Below are 20,815 nucleotides of genomic sequence, written 5' to 3' on the forward strand. Positions count from 1 at the left end.
TTTACATTGGTCTTAGCGATGTTGTTGTGAATCTAGCTCCAAAAGTAAGGGAAATAAAAGCAAAAATAAACATGAGATTCCATTCAACTAAAAAGCTTCTGCACAGTGAAGGAAACCATGATTAAAATTAAAAGGCCACCAACTGAATCAGAAATATTTTCAGATCATATTCGTTAAGGGGTTAATATCCAAAATATATAGAATTTATACAACACAACAACAACAAAAAAAAACAATCTGATTAAAAATGGGCAAAGGATCTGAGTAGACTTTTTTTTCAAAGAAGATATACACATGGCCAACAGGTGCATGAAAAAAATGCCCAACATCACCAGTTATTAGGGAAATGCAAATCAAAACTACAATGAGATCACCTCACATTTGTTAGAATGACTATTATCAAAAAGACAAGAAATTACAAATGTTGGTAGGCTGTGGAGCAAAAGGAATGCTTGTACGTTTTGGAAGGACTGTAAATTGGTACAGCCACAATGGAAAACAGTATGGAGATTCCTCGAAAAATAAAGAATGACCCAGTTATTCCACTTCTGGGTGTTTATCCAAAGAACACAAAACACTAATTCAAAGAGATACGTGCATGCCAATGTTCATTGTGGCATTATTCATGAGAGCCAAGATATGGAAACAACCTAGGTGTTCACTGATGGATGATGAATGGATAAAGATGTGGTATATGAATACAATGGAATACTGCTCAGCCATTAAAAAGAATGAAGCCCTGCCATATTCCACAACGTGGATGGACCTTGAAGGTATTATATTAAGTGAAATGTGTATGATTTCACTCATATATGGAATCTAAAAGAACAAAACAAACAAAAAAAACAAACTCATAGATACAGAGATCAGATTAGTGGTTATCAGAGGGGAAGGGGGTTAGAAGTGGGCAAAATCGGTGAAGGGGGTCAACTGTATGGTGATGGATGGTAACAAAATAAGCGAACCGAAAAAAGCAAGCTCATAGATACAACAGGCCAGGGGAGTGGGGATGGGTGAAATTGGTTAAGGTGGTCAAAAGGTACAGACTTCTAGTTATAAAATACATGTCATGAGGATGTAATGTACAGCATGGTAACTGTGGTTAATAATACTGTACTGCATATTTGAAAATTGCTAAGACAGTAAATCTTAAAAGTCCTCATCAGAAGAAAAAAACATTTGTAACTGTATGGTGGTGATGGATGTTAACTAGACTTATTGTGGCGACCAATTCACATATATCAGATATCGAATTATTTCTGTTGTACACCTGAAACTAATATAGCATTCTATGTTACACCTCAGTAAAAACAAGTGTGAAAGATGAGGAAGAAACCTTGGGAAATTTATTTTACATTCTTGTGACTTCTTAGATCTTTTGAACACCTTCGTGTAACTTGCGTCAACTTCAAGACAGACTGGTGTGTTCCAGATCAGTTCAGTTCTGATGCTAGCCACCTGGACTTAGTGCAGACCTCACAGGGTAAAGACACGGTCCCCAACACGACTGCCCTCATTTCAGGTGCCAGCCACTGGCTTAGGGGTCTGCACTTCTGACCGACTGGCTACAAATGTGGGGGAACTCCTACTGCCCCCCTGGGCTTGATAATTTAACAGAGTGACTCACAGGACTCAGGAAAGTGTTATACAGGATCAGCCAAATGAAGAGACACACAGTGTGAGGTCTGGGAGGGTCCTAAGCATAGAACTTATGTGCCCTCCCCTCCTGGAATCAGGGTGCAGCGCCCTCCAGGTATATCAGGGTGTTCACCAACCAGGAAGTTCCACTCAGCATCATTTTCCAGAGTTTTTATTGGACTTTCTTATGTAGCCGTGATTGATTGAATGATTGGCCACATGATTGAACTCAGTCTCCAGCCCCCTGCTCCGCAGAGGTCAGGCTGGCTCAAAGCCTCAATCTTTTGATTACATGGTTGGTAATGCAGGTGACCAACCCCTATACTGACTCATCTCATTAGCATAATGTCAAGTAGGAGCCAAGGGCCCACCATGAATAACAAAGACACTCCTTTCACTCAGGATATTCCAAGGACAAAGACCAGACAAATGCTTCATTATACAATATGTGCTTACTGAACTTTTTTTCCTACACTTTTATGAAAAATAATATACCTTTAAACCAAAGTTCTTATTTAATGGAAGCCTATGCAGGTTTTTCCTTAAAGGTAATTGCTTGAAGACTATGTATATAAAACATTATTGCTGCAAAGATATTATATACATACTCATGAATCATTAAAAATAAGTAATTATGTCCATATTAATTATATGCAATCGTATACACACATATAAACATATGTATGTGTGTATGTGTAATACATGCACATTTTTTCTAAAATTAGTTGTGTATATAGTTTGGGTACTCTGAGTTTTTTGGTTTTTTTTTTACATCTTTATTGGAGTATAATTGCTTTACAATGGTGTGTTAGTTTCTGCTTTATAGCAAAGTGAATCAGTTATACATATACATATGTTCCCATATCTCTTCCCTCTTGCGTCTCCCTCCCTCCCACCCTCCCTATCCCACCCCTCTAGGTGGTCACAAAGCACAGAGCTGATCTCCCTGTGCTATGCAGTTGCTTCCCACTAGCTATCTATTTTACGTTTGGTAGTGTATATATGTCCATGCCACTCTCTCACTTTGTCACAGCTTACCCTTCCCTCTCCCCATGTCCTCAAGTCCATTCTCTAGTAGGTCTGCATCTTTATTCCCGTCTTGTCCCTAGGTTCTTCATGACCTTTTTTGGTTTTTTTTTTAGATTCCATATATATGTGTTAGCATACGATATCTCTGAGTTTTCTTAAAATGCAATGTATCTTTGAAAAGACACTGCTACTAAACTTTCTAGTATACTTGCCAAGAATAACTATTTTGTAGTAATTTTCTGTGGATAACACTCAGAAACATATTATTTAGGCTAAAATAAGTAACGTTATTTGATGGTACATCACATCATCTAAAATCACTACAAAAATTAACTATTCTGCATGAGAAAATTTCCCACATGAATAAGATACTTTTTAAACTTTAACATTTTAATGGAATGCTATAGTAAATTCAATTTATTAAACTGAATGAATCAAGCATCATTTATACATTTGTCATACCCATCATCTGCTTTTGAATTGTGCAGTGTTAGTTATGTCCTTGGAGGCACATTCAAGCATACAGAGCTCCTTTTCCATTCTAGAAGACCCAGTCTGAGTTTTATAGTTTTTGCTTTGCTGTCAGTTCTCACTTCTTTTCCTTTCCTCTAGCAGGACTTCCTCCTCTGTCCTTGTTACCTTCAGAATGAGCCCCTGAAGTGAGTTGAGAGGATCTGAGTGAGGACCCGGAGACCCTCCTGCAGAGTCACGTGCTCAGTCCACCAGGAATTGTCTCCTGGTGGACATTTCACTGTCTCAGGGTCTGCAAATTCCAAGATACTTGATGTCTGGAAGTTGGACATCCGGAGAAGTTGGCTTCTTATTCCCCCAAATGGAACATTTTACAAAAAACTGCTGTATTTCCTTACATTATAAATTAGAGTATGAAAAAGTTTTTGAATGAAATATTCATTTTTCATTGCTGAAGCCACTTTCTTGAAGTATTTGGAGAGTTTTTTGGTTGTGTTAGTGAAATATATCATCTTAAAGTTTTAATGTCATTTTTATATCAGATCCAGATATTACATTTTGGGGTTAAGTTTGAATAAAGAATCAATCACTTTTCTAATGTTAGCAGCATAGTTTAGTTTCTAAAAAAGGTAAAATTTATTGTAATTTCAGACTAAAATTCAGGAAGAAATACAGTTACATTTAAAATGTGGTCAGTGTTTATTTCAAACATTTCTTTGAAATTAATTAACCAATGATAGTCAACTTACTTGGGAACGTTTTCTTTTTCCTGAAATAATTGCTTATAAAGCATATAACCAAGTCGATACAGCGCTGGTGAAGCAAACTGACTGACCTGTCCTATAAATGTGGGTACTCCTCAGGATACTTGATTTTCGTTTTGCAACATGTATCTAAAAAAGATGAGACACACTTTTATAACCTGTGTATTAATATATGTATACTGAGTTGTTCTCCCGCTTGTTTTATTTTCAGTGCATTTAAGTTAACTTAATTCCCCATAACGTATTTAATTTTCCTTGTAAGCCACTGCTAGTTTAAAACAGAGGCATTTAGCGTTATTCTCCATTGAGATTATGTGCTGAGCGCATTCTTCATGTTTTTGACTGTGACTCCTCCAGGAGCAATGCAAATACAATAACACTCTTACAATATACATCCCACTGTATTCTGCTTATTCACATATGTAATTCCACCTTGAACCGTGATGCCTAAAGGATATGAAGCCATACTTCTAGTCATCTTTGTATAATTTCCATCTCAGCATGCGGTTGGCTGTAGCTACTGAAGAGATGTTCTTTGAAGGAGACACGGAAGGTTAGGTCCTCTGGTTCTATATTCCTTTCTTTACGTTTGTCATCAGGTAGCGACTTTCACCAGCACTAACACACCAAAGCCTTCTGTAGGACCACTTAGCACTTTCGTAACAGATAAATTTCCCCAGCAGCCTCTCAGCACAAAGGTAATGAAAATAGTCAAACCAGATAACTGTCTCATAGTTTGAAGTCTAGTGCCTTCTCCTAAACTTTCTGCATTACATATGGATCTTTTCTTTTAAAAAAATTCTCTAGATTATCTTCAAGTAACAAATTATAGTTACTATAATCATGGTTATAGAAGTATTTCATATAGTAGTAAAAAAAACACTTAAATGTTTTATATATATTTTAATAAAAAATCAACTAGAAGGTAGCAAAACATTTAAAATGTTGTTAAACAATATCACATGGCTATAGCACGATTGCTTTTTCTTTTATTCAAAGATTATTTCTATTATGACATTTCTTTGTTCTTAAAAGTAACTTATCAAATTCATGATACCAAACACATAAAAAGGGTAAATTTTACTGTATGTCAATTAATTATAGCTCAAAAAATCTGATTTTAAATAAAAGAGAAATGGTGGTCAGTTGATTTTTAAAAAAGAACAAAAGAACAAGAAATGCAGTACTCACTTTGCTATAGACACAGTCTCTATGTCAATAAATGTTCATGAGAACACATTCAGTTTTTTCTCTTTTGTGTTTCCAGACTTTCCTGGCTGTTGTGCAGTTTCACTTAGCCTTTGAAAGCAAGTTCTGATAAAATGATTTCATTGAATCAGTGGTGACACATGTTTAAAATAGGAAGAAAAAGGGACAAATGTGTTGGCTTTTAATTTCTGTAAATACAACCCCGTTCAGTTGTGCTTTGGGAGATAATTAGTAGATTTACCTGAGGCCAAAGTTAGCTTTCAGTTTCCAAACAAAAGTATTGGAAAGGATCTGGTCACTTATGACTCCAGCCCCTTGTTGTCACTAATCTTGGGCTTTGGATCCAGTGCTCTTAAAAATGTATCTACATTTCTTGCTTACTTTGGCACATTTATCAAAGCTTAGCTAAGCAGCCTCTAGGAGATTCTTTTTTAGTCTGGGTGGTCATCGATTCTACTCCAGCAAATCTGGTTCCTGCCTTCTGCCTGGTTGGGCAGGTTTTGATGCTGTCTTGGATAGTCTTTATTTAGAGTCCTAAAGAAGAAAGTTTCTTGTTGATTTTATCCCCACTGGCTATTTGGACATGTGTTTGCCATAAATAATGGCCATGTGGATCTCTGTTTCTAATATATATCAGACATTTCACCAGCTCTGATTTCTTCTCACGCGGTGTCTGAACTGCATGGCCGGGGTGGCTTAACTTAGTGAAGCAGTGCATTCTCTCCCAAGAATTATACTTTCGTCATTATTTCTCTTGTTCTCCGTGCCTTCCTTCAGGAAGATAAGTGTCAGGCATGTAAGTGACTGTAGACCTCATGGAACCAAACACAGTCTTCAAGATTTTCTTAACATATAGACCTGACTTGGCCTTTGACTGCATGCACCAGTCAGATGGGTCTGGTTCCACTGCCTTAAAGAAGGCTGAGGGCGGGGGGGGTCTGTGCCGAGTGAGCTGTTGCAGAGAATGCTGACACCCCCCAACTCCCCCTTTAAGCTCTCTCTCTGCTGCTCTCTTGCCTCAGTGCATACGGACGGACCAGAGACTGAGAGCCCTGTGGTAGAAGCCAAACAGGTGTTGGCCTATGCTGACAATAACTTTCACGTCATCTCTCCAAAAGAATCCTGCCATCGCATGCAGAAGGAGGTGAGCCTACAGGGTGATCATTCATGACCAACTCATTTCCTGCCCTTCAGTGTCTTCTCACACATGTGACTCAACTATCTTTAGAGTTCCTCTATAGCCCTTATAGCATGCACGCACTCTGCATTGCCATTATTTTCTACTTCTTTGTCTCCCTAGATGCATACGAGGAGCTCTCCTACAGGTAGGGATCCTGTCCTATTCACCTCTGCGTTCTCAGCACTCACCGTGGGGTCTGACATTTGAAGGTACCCAATCAGTGCTTGTAACAGGACTGAAGCAAGAGAGGAGGCGCGTGAGGCAGGCAGAAACATAACGTCATAAAGTGCTAAGTATTCGCAGCTAAATTCATCCTTAATGAATTCAGCTACTTTTATTCCAGTCTGTGAGCCCTGTTCTTTCACTTAATAGACTCTTATAATAATAACAAAGGCATCCGGTTTGTACTGCTTTGTCAAGAACTACTGTGATGGAAGTCCAGACAAATAAATGATCTGTTTGCTTCTCAAAATGCTTGAAAGGCATTTCCAGCCTGAGAGTAAGTTTAATATTGTGGTATAAAATAGTGAAAACGTTTCTCCGAGTGGGGTTGATGGCCCCGTAATTAAGGGCGCAGATCCTAAGAAAGCAGTGGGGATGCAGGGTAAAGCTACTTCAAGTTGACTCAGGGGATCTCATAGAACAAAGAAAGGCTTTGTCCCTGTATCGGGAACTCTCTGTTCTTTACATGAAGAGATTTGAGAATTAAAATTGATGTGGGATCTATCTTATTATTATGTCCAACAATCTGCTCTTCTGATGACCAAGAAAGGGATGAATAGGAGTCAAACCACAGGAGATTTCCCCAGAGAAATGTGCAAATATAAAATTTAAAGCACTTGGGGTTTAATCTGTGATGTTATTGAGTTAGTCACCAAAAGGGCATACTGCTTAGAGGGTCATTTTTACCAGCCTACCACTAGAACAGATGAACAAGTTGATGCAGCTCACACTAGTCAAATAACTGGACCTCTTTCTATTTCCTATAAGACGCCGTGTTTAACCCACACCTACGCCTACTTCAGGGCCTTCTAATATCAGAAAGACTTTAAAATAATCGTCTCACATTTAGGTTCCTTGTTACCACCCTTCTATGCAAGAAGGAATTGCTGCTAGATGACTGCTATTCATGAAGGATTTTCTTGGTAGAGGAGAGTAGATGAAGGTGCATCATCAGGTTCTTACACATCTCTACAGGAACAGTTCACAGTGAACGTGAAACGCCCCCAACAGTTGACCATAGTACAGTACTTGAATAACACCAGTAGCTTTCCTCTAGGTTCAAAGTACCTTATGGATAGGGATGATATCTTTTTCACTTTGGGTAAAAACATAACGATGATGATGATGATGACGATAATAATGATGATGATGATGATAAATGACAATAGATAATACTTACTTGAAAATTTGTGATCCTGTGCTGTGTTTTTAATATTCAGCCTCAAGAAACAGATTTGAGAAAAGTAGGTAAAATTGGTTAATGAGAAAACCATCATCTTTAAACAAGGCTAATTATGACAGATTTTTTAAAAATTCTGTTATGTTTGTTCCTTTCATTGATATTTTTATGTATAAATCTTTCAGATTTATACTGAAAGATTAAACTACTTCCCACTGGAAACACGGCAAAATATCAAGATCCTAAATGCTAGTAATTTTAATAGTTTAGAACTTTTCATCTAAGTTACCTACAAATTAGACATAAGCCCCTTAGAACCAGTCTCTAGGATGCAACATTTTAGGCAGATAACTATACCATTATCTGTTAAAGCAAAATGGATTAATATCCATTGAATCCTTTTTATTCTTTTTGACCTGACACTTTGGTCAAAAGGTGATTCACCAGTCTATACCCCTCACTCCCTTTGGGCCTTGGCTCACAATTCTTCTCTAGGAAATCTTCCCTAATTAACTAACTACACTCTGCTCTATCAGCCTTTTGCCTTATACTCCCTCGGTATGGGTCTGGCACCCAGGTTGCCAGGGCTCTATTGCAACCATAAGTTCATCGATTGTGTGTGTGTGTGATTTATATTTTATATAGATGATATATAATATGCATGCGGTTCTCCTACTCTGTTCTCAGGCACTGTTGCTAGCATGGCCGCGTGCAGTATTGCACTGGGCTCTTTCATCACCTTCTCGTGTGCTTCAGAAGCTGCAAGCTGCTTCGTAAACAGCTGCTAAAGAGTTAACTTTCATCCTCCTCAGCTCCTTGACTGAAATCTACTGCCTTCTAGTAGATGAAAAAGGCTAAAAGTTATTAAAACTTAGGGGCAAGTTTTTCACTTAATTATCATGTAGACAACTGACCTTTTCCTTTAAAGTATTGTGTTGAATTCATTCTTTTAGAAATTGCCTGTTTTAATTGTATCTTACTTATTGCTTCTGTCTAATAAAATCTGGCATGTGGGATACTGAGCCAATGGCATATTATAGTCCGTGAACATTTAATTTAACATTTAGGCCACGCACCTATACTCTTTGACTTGGTTTTCTGCCCTTTAATGATCCAGTTTTCTCCTTCATCTCTTACATTTGGAGCAATAAGAAAAATGTCGTGTTGTGTTTTTACCCTTTCCGTAGCAGCATGCTTATTTCTGAAAGAGTCAGACTGCACTTCTGCATGCCCTTGGTTAGCACACTTAAATTGTCAAAGTGTTGAATTTAGTGAACTATTTACATTTTCATATTTTTCAGCATTAAATATAAGCATCCAAACTGCAAGCCACACCTTAAATGTACAGTACCTTTTGCTACATGATCAGCTGCCAAGGAGTGTGACTGTTTTTGTCCCTTTAGCCATCTCTATCCTTTCTGTGTCAGAGACAGCAGCAAGCAGCACCTTTTCAAGACAAAGGAAACTTAAGAGTTTCCTTCCTGCCTAGATTAAGTCTCAAGCTTCCGATTTTAAAAGACCAAAATGGAAGAAGGGAGCCCCAGCACAGTGCGGGAAGGTACAGCCATCCTGCATGGGTATATTGAGCTGCACAGTGCCATCCAGAATCTGGCCCTTTCTACTTATCCATGGGCAGCCTTCATCCTCAGGCTCACAACAAGGCTGCTGGACCTCCAAGTATTACATCTGTATTTCCAAGCAGGACCAATGGTGAAGAGAGAAGGCAAAAGTGCATTCCACCAGATTTTGCCTGCTATTAAAGCACTTTCCCAGAAGCCCCACCCAGTTACTTATATTTCCATTTCTTTGACCAGAATTAGCCTTAAGAGAGACTGGAAAATATACATTTTTTGTTGATCCGTTGTCATTCTGAACAAAACTGGGGTTCTGTTGATGAAAAATGAGGGAGAAATGGGTATGGAGTAAGCAAGTAGATATGTCTGCTTCAAGGATAATAAGCCTTTATAAAAATATCAAGTTAACCTTAACTGAATTTCAGCTGAAACAACAATTAGGAAACTGGCACCATGTCTATAGCCTTAATTTCATAATCTAAGTTTTGAAATAAAATTTTGCAGCATGTAAAGAAATATTATTTTTTTTTACTATTTAAATAAATATTTGGATACTTTGACTTTCTCAAGCCCAACTCAGAAACAGAAAAATAATCATAAGAAATATTTAATTCTAAAAGCGACCTACAAAAATACATGGTGATTTTCCTACCAGGAAAGTATTTCCTCTTCTGAAGGTCCCCTGCTGTATAAAATGGGATTAGGTATAAGAAGTAGTGATGGGACTACTGAAGCTGCCTCTCAGGGGTCCTTCAGTTCAGAAAGACCCAGACAGAGAGACAAACTGATTGATAGCCTTCTATTGGATGTACAGAGCCGTCATGCTTGTGTACTGGGCTTCATTCAGTCTTCCTGGTAGGTGTTCAGGCAAAACACGTGGGCATTTTCCAGGTGAGGACGTTTCATCTGTGTTGGGGATTTTCCAGCGCTGGCGTGGTTCAGTCTAATTTGACAGTGAGAATGTAAAAATTACACCAAAATATAGTAGAAGGGTATCAGCTGTCATCTTAATTCCATTTATTTTAGTTTTTATTCAGCTTATGCACTATTTCGGAAAGTGTCTGAACATATGATTAGGCAGAGCAGGCAGCTGCCAGTGTGATAAAATTTGGGAACTACAGGAAAGACCTCCCCCACAGACATGCCATCTGAGTCACGTTGAGTGGGAGGGCTGCTAAGGGGTGTAAGTTAAACGTATACTGTTTCTAAATGGAGGAGTTAGTTTCAAGTTAATGTTCTATGAGATGTAAATATCTTGGAGCAAAAGAGTTTATCCAATTCATATTATGAGAATAGGCATTTGGGATAAAGGTGGAACCCAAGACAGATAAATTCTGGTAAAAGCAAAGTCCCAAACAATGTAGAGGAATGGGACACTACAGGGAACCCCAGCTCACCTGGAAGCAGAGCTAAACATGCCCAAAGTGAGATTCTCCAAGCAAATGGAAAGGGACCAAGACATACTCTGCCTGCTTTATGCCCATAAAACTCCTGGAAGAGGGGCTTCCCTGGTGGCGCAGTGGTTGAGAATCTGCCTGCCAATGCCGGGAACACCGGTTCGAGCCCTGGTCTGGGAGGATCGCACATGCCGCGGAGCGACTAAGCCCGTGAACCACAATTGCTGAGCCTGCGCATCTGGAGCCTGTGCTCCGCAACAAGAGAGGCCGCGATAGTGAGAGGCCCGCGCTCCGCGATGAAGAGTGGCCCCCACTTGCCACAACTGGAGGAAGCCCTCGCACAGAAACGAAGACCCAACACAGCCATAAATAAATAAATAAAAATTTAAAAAAATTTTTAAAACAGAGGGGTATAGATAACAAGCAGTAAATATATTTTTTTTTAAAAACTCCTGGAAGAAACATAGGCAGTGGGTGCCTTGACATTGGTCTTGGCAATTATTTTTTGGATTGACACCAAAAGCAAAAATCAACCTGGGGCTACTTCAAACTTTTAAAAAGCTTCAGCAAAGCAAAGAAAGTCAACAAAATGAAAAAAAGGCAACCTACTGAATGGGAGAAAATGTTAGCAAATCATATACCTGTTAAGAGGTTAATATCCAAAATATATAAAGAATTCATATATCTCAATAGCAAAAAACCATCCAATTAAAAAATGGGCAGAGGAGCTGAATAGACATTTTTCCAGAGAAGATGTACACATGGCCAATAGGTACATGAAAAGATTCCCAACATCACTAGTCATCAGGGAAATGCAAATTAAAACCACAATGAGATATCACCTTACACCTGTTAGGATGGTTATTATCAAAAAGACAAGAAATAACAAATGATGGTGAAGATGTAGAGAAAAAGGGAACCCTTGTGCACCTGCTGGTGGGAATGAAAACTGGTGCAGCCACTATGGAAAACAGTATGGAGATCCCTCAAAAAATTAAAAATAGAACTACTGTATGATCCAACAATTCCACTTCTGAGTATTAGTGTTAACTAATTTGAAACACTAATTAGAAAAGATATATGCACCCCTGTGTCCATTGCAGCATTATTTATAACAGCCAAATAGCCAAGACGTGGAAACAACCTAAATGTCGTCGATGGATGAATAGAGAAAAGGTGGGGTATATATACACATGCACATATACACATATATACACACACACATATATATATATGTATATAAAATGGACTATTATTCAGCTGTAAAAAAGAATGGAGTCATTCCATTCCATTTGCAACACATGGATGGACCTTGAGGTGTTATGCTAAGTGAGATAAGTCAAATAGTAAAAGATAATCACTGTGTGATCTCTCTTATATGTGAAACCGAAAAACAAACAACTGAGCTCCTGGATATGGAAAACAGATTGGGGGTTGCCTGAGGTGAGGGTAGGGGGCAAAATGGGTGAAGGGAGTCACAAGGTGCAGATTTCATTATAAAATTAATAAGTCATGGGGATGTAATGTACAACATGGTGACTATAGTTAATAATACTGTATTGCATGTTTGAAAGTGGCTAGGAGAGTCAATCTTAAAATATCACAAGAAAAAAATTTTGTAACTATGTAGGCTGATGGATTTTAAATGGACTTATTGTGATGATCATTTTGCAGCATATACAAATATTGAATCATTACATTGTACACATGAAACTAATATAATGTGATGTCAATTATACCTCAGTCAAGAAAAAGAAAGTATCAGTTATCTGTATATGTTTGATTCTTTTATCAGACAACCTTGTTGAAGATAATTCCTCTGGGCTCTAAAAGAATGTTTCTTCATTTATGTGTTATTACAGTGGATAAATTTGTTGGAATGTTTCCAACATATTTCTTAATAAGCAAATGATAAAGCCAGTTTATATCTTTACATGCTTCCTGTAGCCCCTCATGTTCTGCTTTCCATTGTGCACTTTTTAGGCCTTCCTTTGATTTATCTCACTTTCAGCCATCTAGGCCAAATAATTTCTACAAGAAACATCTACATTTTTTTTCATGACCGTGTATCTGATTCCACACAATCTAATCTTCCTCCTCCCCAATTTGTGTAGTCTCAGGATGAGATCACATCTAGTCGCTTACAGGTCATAACCCTAACTGCTTTAGGACTGAGTTAGTTATGCTTCGAAACATGTTCCTAAAATCCTACCACCAAAGATCCTTCTGTTATCATTGACAGGAGTATCAGGCATTGGAAGTCTTTGGTGAAACGTTGAATTCAACACACAAGATTTGTTGTGTTAGACTCTCTGCCGAGTATTCGCAGATTCATCTCAGTAACGAATTATAGCAGCACCGTAGAGAAAGGATTCAGAACTTTGTAAACCATAAGGAGAAAAAGTCATTCACCAAGATTGGAAGAGGAAATGTTCTCTTTTGTTCTCTCTCCCCCCACTCCAATCAAAGGAACGGGAAGATAGAAGGTGTTAAATAAGTATTTTACTTTTTGTTCAAAAATTTGATCTCTTTTTTTGGCTTTTGCTGATCTGAGCTACAACCAGTATTTTTTTAAAGGAGTTTTTTTTTTTTTTTAATTGGAGTACAGTTGCTTTACAATATTGTGCGACATTGTGTTAGTTTATACTGTAAAGCAAAGTGAATCAGCTATACATATACACATATCCCCTCTTTTTTGGATTTCCTTCTCATTTAGGTCACCGCAGAGCACTGAGTAGAGTGCCCTGTGCTGTACAGTAGGTTCTCATTCGTTTGTTGTTTATCTGTAGGTGCAAGCCAGTTACGATGTGACACGCTATGAAAATATTTTCTCTGTGTTCTGGGTTCTGGAACAACTTCTTCGGAAGGAAACTGAAGAAGGCAACGCTTCAAGAACAGGGCATGAGGACCAAGAAATCAAGAAATTTCTTCAGAAGCATGATGAAACTATTTTGCAACTCTCTGATGCATTTCCTTTATTTACTTTTTATTTATGGAGACTGGGCACTCTCTTGAACTCAGTAGAGATAGGAACTGTTGAAAATAACTCACTTCCTTAGCAATTTACCAAATATCAGAAGCATACTAAAGTTGAATATATGAAGATCTTGTGCTTAACAGATTTTCAAGAATATTTTTAAATGAGCATTTTAAATGCATCTCTAAATATAATCATTAATTCAATTTAAGAGTCTTAAATTGTGTGTAAAAGATTATGAGTCATATTTCTATACTAAAATCAGCCAGTTTCAGTTGAGAATGCCCTCCTTATTCTTATGGAACGATATCTTACAATATGTTACTCAATAGAGTCTAGCTCTGTTATTCTCTAAAATGGACCATTAATTGTCTTTTATTTAAAAATTACATTTTAAAAGATTTTCATGTAATAGATGCTAAAAGGTAACAAGAGATCTTATGTTTTGTTACTTTATCAACATAGCATTTAAAATAAGTGGTTATAAATGAGATTTTTTTTAACTTTTCTTTCTTAAATAGTTTCACTTATATAATTTTCTGTTGTCTTAGAGGGGACTCATGTAGAAGGAGAAAAGTTTTTAACATTTGTAAACCTAATGGCCTTTAATTTCATATAATCAACATATTTGTCAAGTCCTTTTGAAAGTACTAATTAGTTGTTAAAAATGTTCTGTGTTTGTTTTTCAACAAATTGTTTGTTTTGATTCTGTTGATTCTATAAAATATTCCTGTTGTTAAAATGTAGTTGTTATGTGTAATTAAGTCTAACATCTGTCTAGAAATATACTTTATATTTATTAAAAGTATATTTATACTTATGAACGTATTGGTTGAATTTTCCAGTCACACAATTTCATTGACTTTCATTCAATTATTAAAATCATAACCAACTAACTTAATGAGAACACATTATTTACTTTCCTATAGTGCAATTTAGGGCACAACAAATACAAATTTGCTTTATTAATTGTATGTGATATTGTTTATAAGTTAATTACCATTCCTGAATGTCATTGGTATTAAAAAGCAATTTATAGAAAATCGTATCATTATCTGACACACATTAGTGGAGTTATTTCTAGCTTTCTATCACTAGAAAAGATAAAGCCTTTTTTATAATACTGAAACAAAATGTATCAGTCAGCTATTGTTATGTAACAAAGAACCACAAAATCTTAGTGGTATACAGCAATAAGTGTTTCTTTCTCAGATGTCTGAGGGTCAGTTCACCTGGGCTCTGCTGGAAAACTCTCCTCCATTGGCAGCTCCCACTCGGCAAGGTTCCTCTTTATAGATTGGGCTTTGTTCTCTTCCACATGTGCTTACCCTGGGCAAGAGCAAAAGGGCTAGGCTGAGAAATCACACACTGTTACTCCTGCCCACATGCCTGGGCCGAGTACTTCAAAGGGTCAAGCCCAGAGGAAGGGGACAGGGAAGTACCCTCCACCTTGAGTGGGAAGACTTGCAAAGTTACATGTCAAAGAGTATGGATACACGAGAGGCTAAAGAGTTGGGGCAGATAATTTGCTCCACCGCACTTCCTAGTTGAACACACGAAGGATATTCCCGATCCTGAATTAGAAGGAATTTTTTCTATTATTTGATTCCTGGGAACACCTCTGAAGATTTGTACAAATTCACTACCCACAACATCACCCCATCATCTCTCTTCCGTAATGATTAGACAAGGTGGATGAATATACAAGCAACAGCAGTGGCCCTTTTTCCACTGCAGTCAGACAATGTAGTGACCCTAAGAATAATTCCAGTAATCTTCAAAGCTTCATGGTCTGAAAATTAGCCTAGAAAATGTATTTTTTATGGAAGAAGAGGCAAGATGTTGGGGTCATCATTAATGTACAATATGGAGATACATTTTATTTCTATTTGGTATTATGTTTATGTAAACACTTAACTTCAGTCATTTCTACAATACCTAACCCTTCATTATCCTGCGTTTAGGTCTATAACACTGTTAACTGTGAAGTGTATGTATTGGGCTGGCTGAAAAGTTGGCCCAACTAACTTCTTGGTGAACCCAATAGTATTGAGGTCTAAATTGCCTGCTGGTGAAAAAGATCAAATGAGACATTTGTATCTCTGTGTTTCAGTAAAATGGTGAAAGATAGAGATGAATGAATGAATGATTTAAGCTAGAATTAACAATATCTAAGAATGGTGTAGCAATTAAGACTTGGGGGATAATAATAATGGAGATGTTAGCATTTAGGCAGCGATGAAATTGGATATAGGATAGGATGGGAAATAATGAGGACCATAGAACACTCCTAAAAATGGAGGAAATAATAAAAATGTTAAGTGCTTACACTCATAGTATTCATTATATGTAATATACATATATATGTAATAAATAGATACACTGATCTAAGCATTTTACATTTATTTACTCATTCGATTCCCCCAACAACCCTATGTAATAGGTAACATTGTTACCTCCGTTTTAGAGATGAGGAACTCAGGCAAACCAGGAAGGGAAGACTTGGGTTTCACCCCCAGGAATTCTGTCTTTGCAGTCGACTCTCCTAATCAGCTGTCCTGGCACTTCATGAAACTTTCACAAATACCACTTCTTTGCGATTGTCATCGAAGCTTTATAAGCCCTCAACTACAACTCTTATAGCGTGGCGGTTCATTATTAGCTTATTTTGGATTCTTCAACCCATGCTGAGCAGCTGTCCTTTTCTGGATTGTAGCATTTTACCATAGTCGAGACTCTTTAGATATGTTATAGAGCATCTTCCAACAATAATGTTCTAAAAAATGCAAAGCTCTCTCTAAAGGTGGGGTAGGTGGACTGTCAGGGTGCAGTGCTCAGCCCAGTGGTGAGAGGAAATAAATCTGATTATTTTGTTCTTGGTCTATGAATAGATGCAATTCTTTCACAACCTGTTGTACTGATTAATCATGTCTGTTGTCATCCTATAAATAAGGGCAGGATATTCCTAAAGAGGCAAGCAAAAAAGCCTTTCATGTTTCCATATTTTTATGTACATTTGTAGATTTTTTTAAAGTACTGATGGCTCTGGTTTGTGATAATGTGGTTTCATTCATTCATCAACTATTAAGCACCAACTTTGTGCAAATGCATTATTTGTACATATGAAAAATAAGCATACTAAACTTTATCTTTTATCATGTTTATAAAACAGAAATTTCTTTAAACAGTCAATATAACAACCCAACAGTCAATATAACAACCAAATAAAAAATCAGTTTGTATTTGCTGAAGGAGATTATTAGGGTGATGATATTTACCTAATATTGAAAAAAAAAGATATAGGATTTTTATTATTTTTGAAAGTCAATTTATTCTCTTAAAATTATTTATAGAATTGGACAGCACTAAATTTATCTGGCCAAAGAATGGGCTACTCTTTTAAGAATTGTCTAAATATTATAGAATATGATTGACACATAGGAAATGATGTTGGCCTCTTTATTTGTCTTTCATTTAATATGAAAGTGCTCTAAGTTGTTTTAAGAATCAACTACTAATAGGAAGTAAAGCTTGTAAAAAGAAAATATGAATCTAACATTCAAGACATCAAACTCCATTTTCTAATTCATAGGTGTACATTCTGAATTTGTAATATTTTCTTTTGATATTTTAATCTAATTTCTCTTGTAGCTGCTTAACTGGTTGGTGAACTTCTGTTGTATTTTAGTCCGTAGTTGTTAAGTGTTCCATAGCCAATCCATTTGAGCATCCAGATTTACAGTGATAACATTAACCTCAATTGTCTCTGATGTAAAGCAGTGGTTCTCAAATGTGGGCCCCAGGCCATCAGCATCAGCAACTCTTAGGAAGCTGTTAGAAATACATGTTCTAGGGTCCCACACCAGACCGACTTTAGAATCAGAAAGGCTGGGGTAGAGCCCAGAAATCTGTGTTGGATCAAGCCCTCCACCAATGTTTAAGAACCACTGCCATGTATATGTATAACTGATTCACTTTGCTCTACAGCAGAAACTAACACAACATTGTAAAGCAACTATACTCCAATAAAAATTAAAAAATAAAAAATAAGAAGAACCACTGCCATAATCATTGTTTTTTACTGAACAGGAGGGCTTACCACATATAATATCATTCAGACAGTAGAAATTCAGTCATCCCAAATTACTTTACTGAATTTTTAAACTTCCCCAATGAGTACCTTAAAATTCCAAAGGAGGATTTGGGGAACCTAAATTATTCATGATTTACTTAAAATGAGTAGCAAATTTATAAGCATATCAACCTTAATAGCACTTTAAAAATGAGCATCTTTACACTTAGTTTTTAGTTCCTTCACTAAAATAATTACTCTCTGTTGGCGGTATTTTTAAAAATTATTATAATCTGAGTTTAAGAGATATAAACTAATTACAGCTTTCTGCATTAGTCCTAGTATGGAGCACGCGGAGAGATGCAGACAGGATGTTACTTTTAAGTCGAGATATTGGGCATCCCAAATAGTATCAGAATATTTCTCTTATTCCAGGAGTTCTGTTTTTATACATACAGTAAATATAGTTTAGTTATAAATATATGATTCTATTTCTCAACCCTAGAGACGAAATTCTATCTTCTTTCAATCCTGGAATATGGTGAGATGTAAATAAATAAATAATAAACAATGGCCTGTTCTTAACTCTCGTGCTTAATTTATTTTCACCACTTTGAGTCTTTACCATGTTACTGTAATCTCCAGAGTGACCTAAGGACAGCACCCCCGATGTGACGGGGGAACAGAACCATCACTCCTTTTAGCTTTAACGACTTGCTAAGACATTTTCATGAATGATTAATCATTTCAGGAACACTAGAAACACGAGACACTCCACCAGCACGGAAAAGGGTGTATTTGTTCTTCTTTCTCTTTCAAACTCACACTCGACTTCAACATTCATTTTGTAAAAAGAGATCCAAACCTCTTGAAACTAAGTCTATTGTTTGAAAAACAAAATATCCTTTCTTATATTTTACCTCGTGGTCCTGAAGTGTTGATAGCTAACTTGCATTGAGGACAGGGTGCAGGTCCTGGAACTACCCTGACAAGATCTTCCCCTCTGCGAGGACTCCAGAGCCAGGGCACTCTCCTGGGAGGAGTGACCACGGTCCATTAAAATGTGTGGTTTGTCCCCTTCCACAGTGGCTCGTGACCAAGAAGTGTAGCTCGCCACAGCTGGCAAGGCATCTTACCTCACAACTTGATAAAATCTAGGAAAGAGTTCCAGAGACTGGGCTGAGAAAATACAGCAACTCCAATTATACAACCAACAAACAAAAAAACAGAGCTAGAAGTTACTATAGAAATGGGAGGAAGGAATCTCTGACTCCAAATGAATATACTGATATTATTTCCATGTGACAAGTTACAAATAATTTCTAAGGCTAGTATGAGCTTGGCCCATGACATACTTTCCTTTTAATTAGAGTCTCTTCCATACATACCATCTAATCTATGTGCCTTTGCACCATCACTTTATTAAGGCAGGTTGTAATACCCAGCATTTAGTGAATCCCTGGTATGTGCTAAGCACTCCACTCAATTCTTGACATTTATTATTTTGCTTAATCCTTCTAACGACCTTATGAGGTAAGTATATTATCATCCCCAGTTGGATGAGGAAGCAAGCACAGAGCATGTAAGTAATTAGCTCATAATCACAAGGCTGGGGAAAAAAAAAAAAAAATCAGAGCCAAGATTCAAAGAGGCAACGAGCCACTGAGTCAAGAGCCTGAATTCTGAGCACTCAGCTGCCCTCAGCTGTCATGTGCTCTGCAAAAGTGGAAACTGAGTGTACAGAATAAAGTTACCCTGACAGTAAAACTCCAGTGTGCACTCTTTTTAGGAGTTCATTTTAGACATACACAGCATGTGCTTGTGATAATTACAGTGGTGGGCAATTTACACTCCATTAAGTGAAACTGGGATGATTGAAACATTCCTTTATATTTGGAAGAATAAAAGAAGTTCAGAAAGACACCAGAGATATCCAATTGGTGACATTTATTTCAATGAAATAGATATAAATTCTGCTCTAGTATCTGATTGTTTTGTAAGCCAGTATGAGTAACACTTTCCGAGGATAAAGGAGGTTAAATCTTTCAAAATGCAAGGATCAAGATCAGACAACTGTGTATGGATTACAGTTAATTCCTAAGTCTTAGACATGGAAATAAATAATACATGTGAAGCACAGTTTCTCTATATTGGCTCCAAAATCATACTTTTCTGTTGTAAGTGTAAAGAAAAATATCTCTATTTCATGATTGAAATTGGTGAGTATGACGCCTGTTGACAGTATTTGACATTTCTAAACAATCCTATGAAGTAGAAAGAAAATGTCTTTATAACTCTATACATCACAGGAAAAAGATGTATAAATAAATAAATAATTTAAAGCATCTCAGTGACATGTTCCCCCAAAACGTTTAGGCAGTTCTAGTTGACTCATTTTCCTTTGATCTGGGAAAAGAGATATGGGGACTTGGCTGGCGCTCTGCCTTGTCAATCAGCTCTCTCTGCACCCAGTTTCATCTGAGAGCTTTTCTATTTTTCCCACAGGGAGACAACAGTGAAGCCCAGAAAGGAACAGGCTGTGGAAGGCACAGATGTGGGAGAATGTGTTGTGGAGGGGATGGAAGAACAGAGAACAGAGGGCCATCACTGGCCCAGCCATCGTGTGACTTAGGACAAGTAATTTAATACTCTCAGTTTCTCCTTAATATAGAGCATCTGTGTTTCAGTTTTCAAGTGGAAAGAACAAAGAGTATCTGTATTTCTGCTTGGAAAATGTGTTTCTCTGAACGTATGCATAAATGATTACACTAAAATTGTTCAAGGTACCTACCCCTTATTACTAGATGTGACTGCCCAGCATTGGAAGTTTTGTCTCTTTTCTGTCTTCATGGAAGTCTTCCCTCAATATGTATTTTTACACATGTAACAGGTTCTAGTACTTGGAGTTAAAAGATGAGGGTATCATTCTATCCCTGTCATATAAATAAAAACTCCATTTCTTCATTGTTAATTTTTTTTTACAAGGACAATCTCACCACAGGATTGTGTGAATGAAATGGAACGATATCTGTGAAAACTACTTTGTGAACTCTACAGTTAAAATAATGATACTAAGAAGCAGACGAGCGAACACTTAGTGTT

The 20,815-nt window shown here is 37.1% G+C and overlaps 1 protein-coding gene across 5 annotated transcripts in view; it reads left to right on the top strand.

Annotated features, from left to right (window-relative positions):
- Nucleotides 1–13,857, top strand: part of MEI4 (meiotic double-stranded break formation protein 4) — a 230,445-nt gene extending 216,588 nt beyond the window's left edge. For 2 of the 5 annotated variants that reach the window (XM_061207358.1, XM_061207359.1), the window contains one exon: nt 13,454–13,857. In XM_061207358.1, the coding sequence (XP_061063341.1) occupies nt 13,454–13,723 (270 nt within the window). In that variant the 3' untranslated portion in view covers nt 13,724–13,857. Of the gene's footprint in view, nt 1–3,282; nt 3,371–6,133; nt 6,256–6,411; nt 6,437–13,453 lie in introns of those variants that run through there. The other 3 variants (XR_009702933.1, XR_009702934.1, XM_061207360.1) reach the window with 3 other exon arrangements.
- Nucleotides 13,858–20,815: the final 6,958 nt, after the last annotated feature.

This window comes from Eubalaena glacialis, chromosome 12 (assembly GCF_028564815.1).
Source record: "Eubalaena glacialis isolate mEubGla1 chromosome 12, mEubGla1.1.hap2.+ XY, whole genome shotgun sequence".
In the NCBI taxonomy this organism is placed as follows: domain Eukaryota; kingdom Metazoa; phylum Chordata; class Mammalia; order Artiodactyla; family Balaenidae; genus Eubalaena; species Eubalaena glacialis.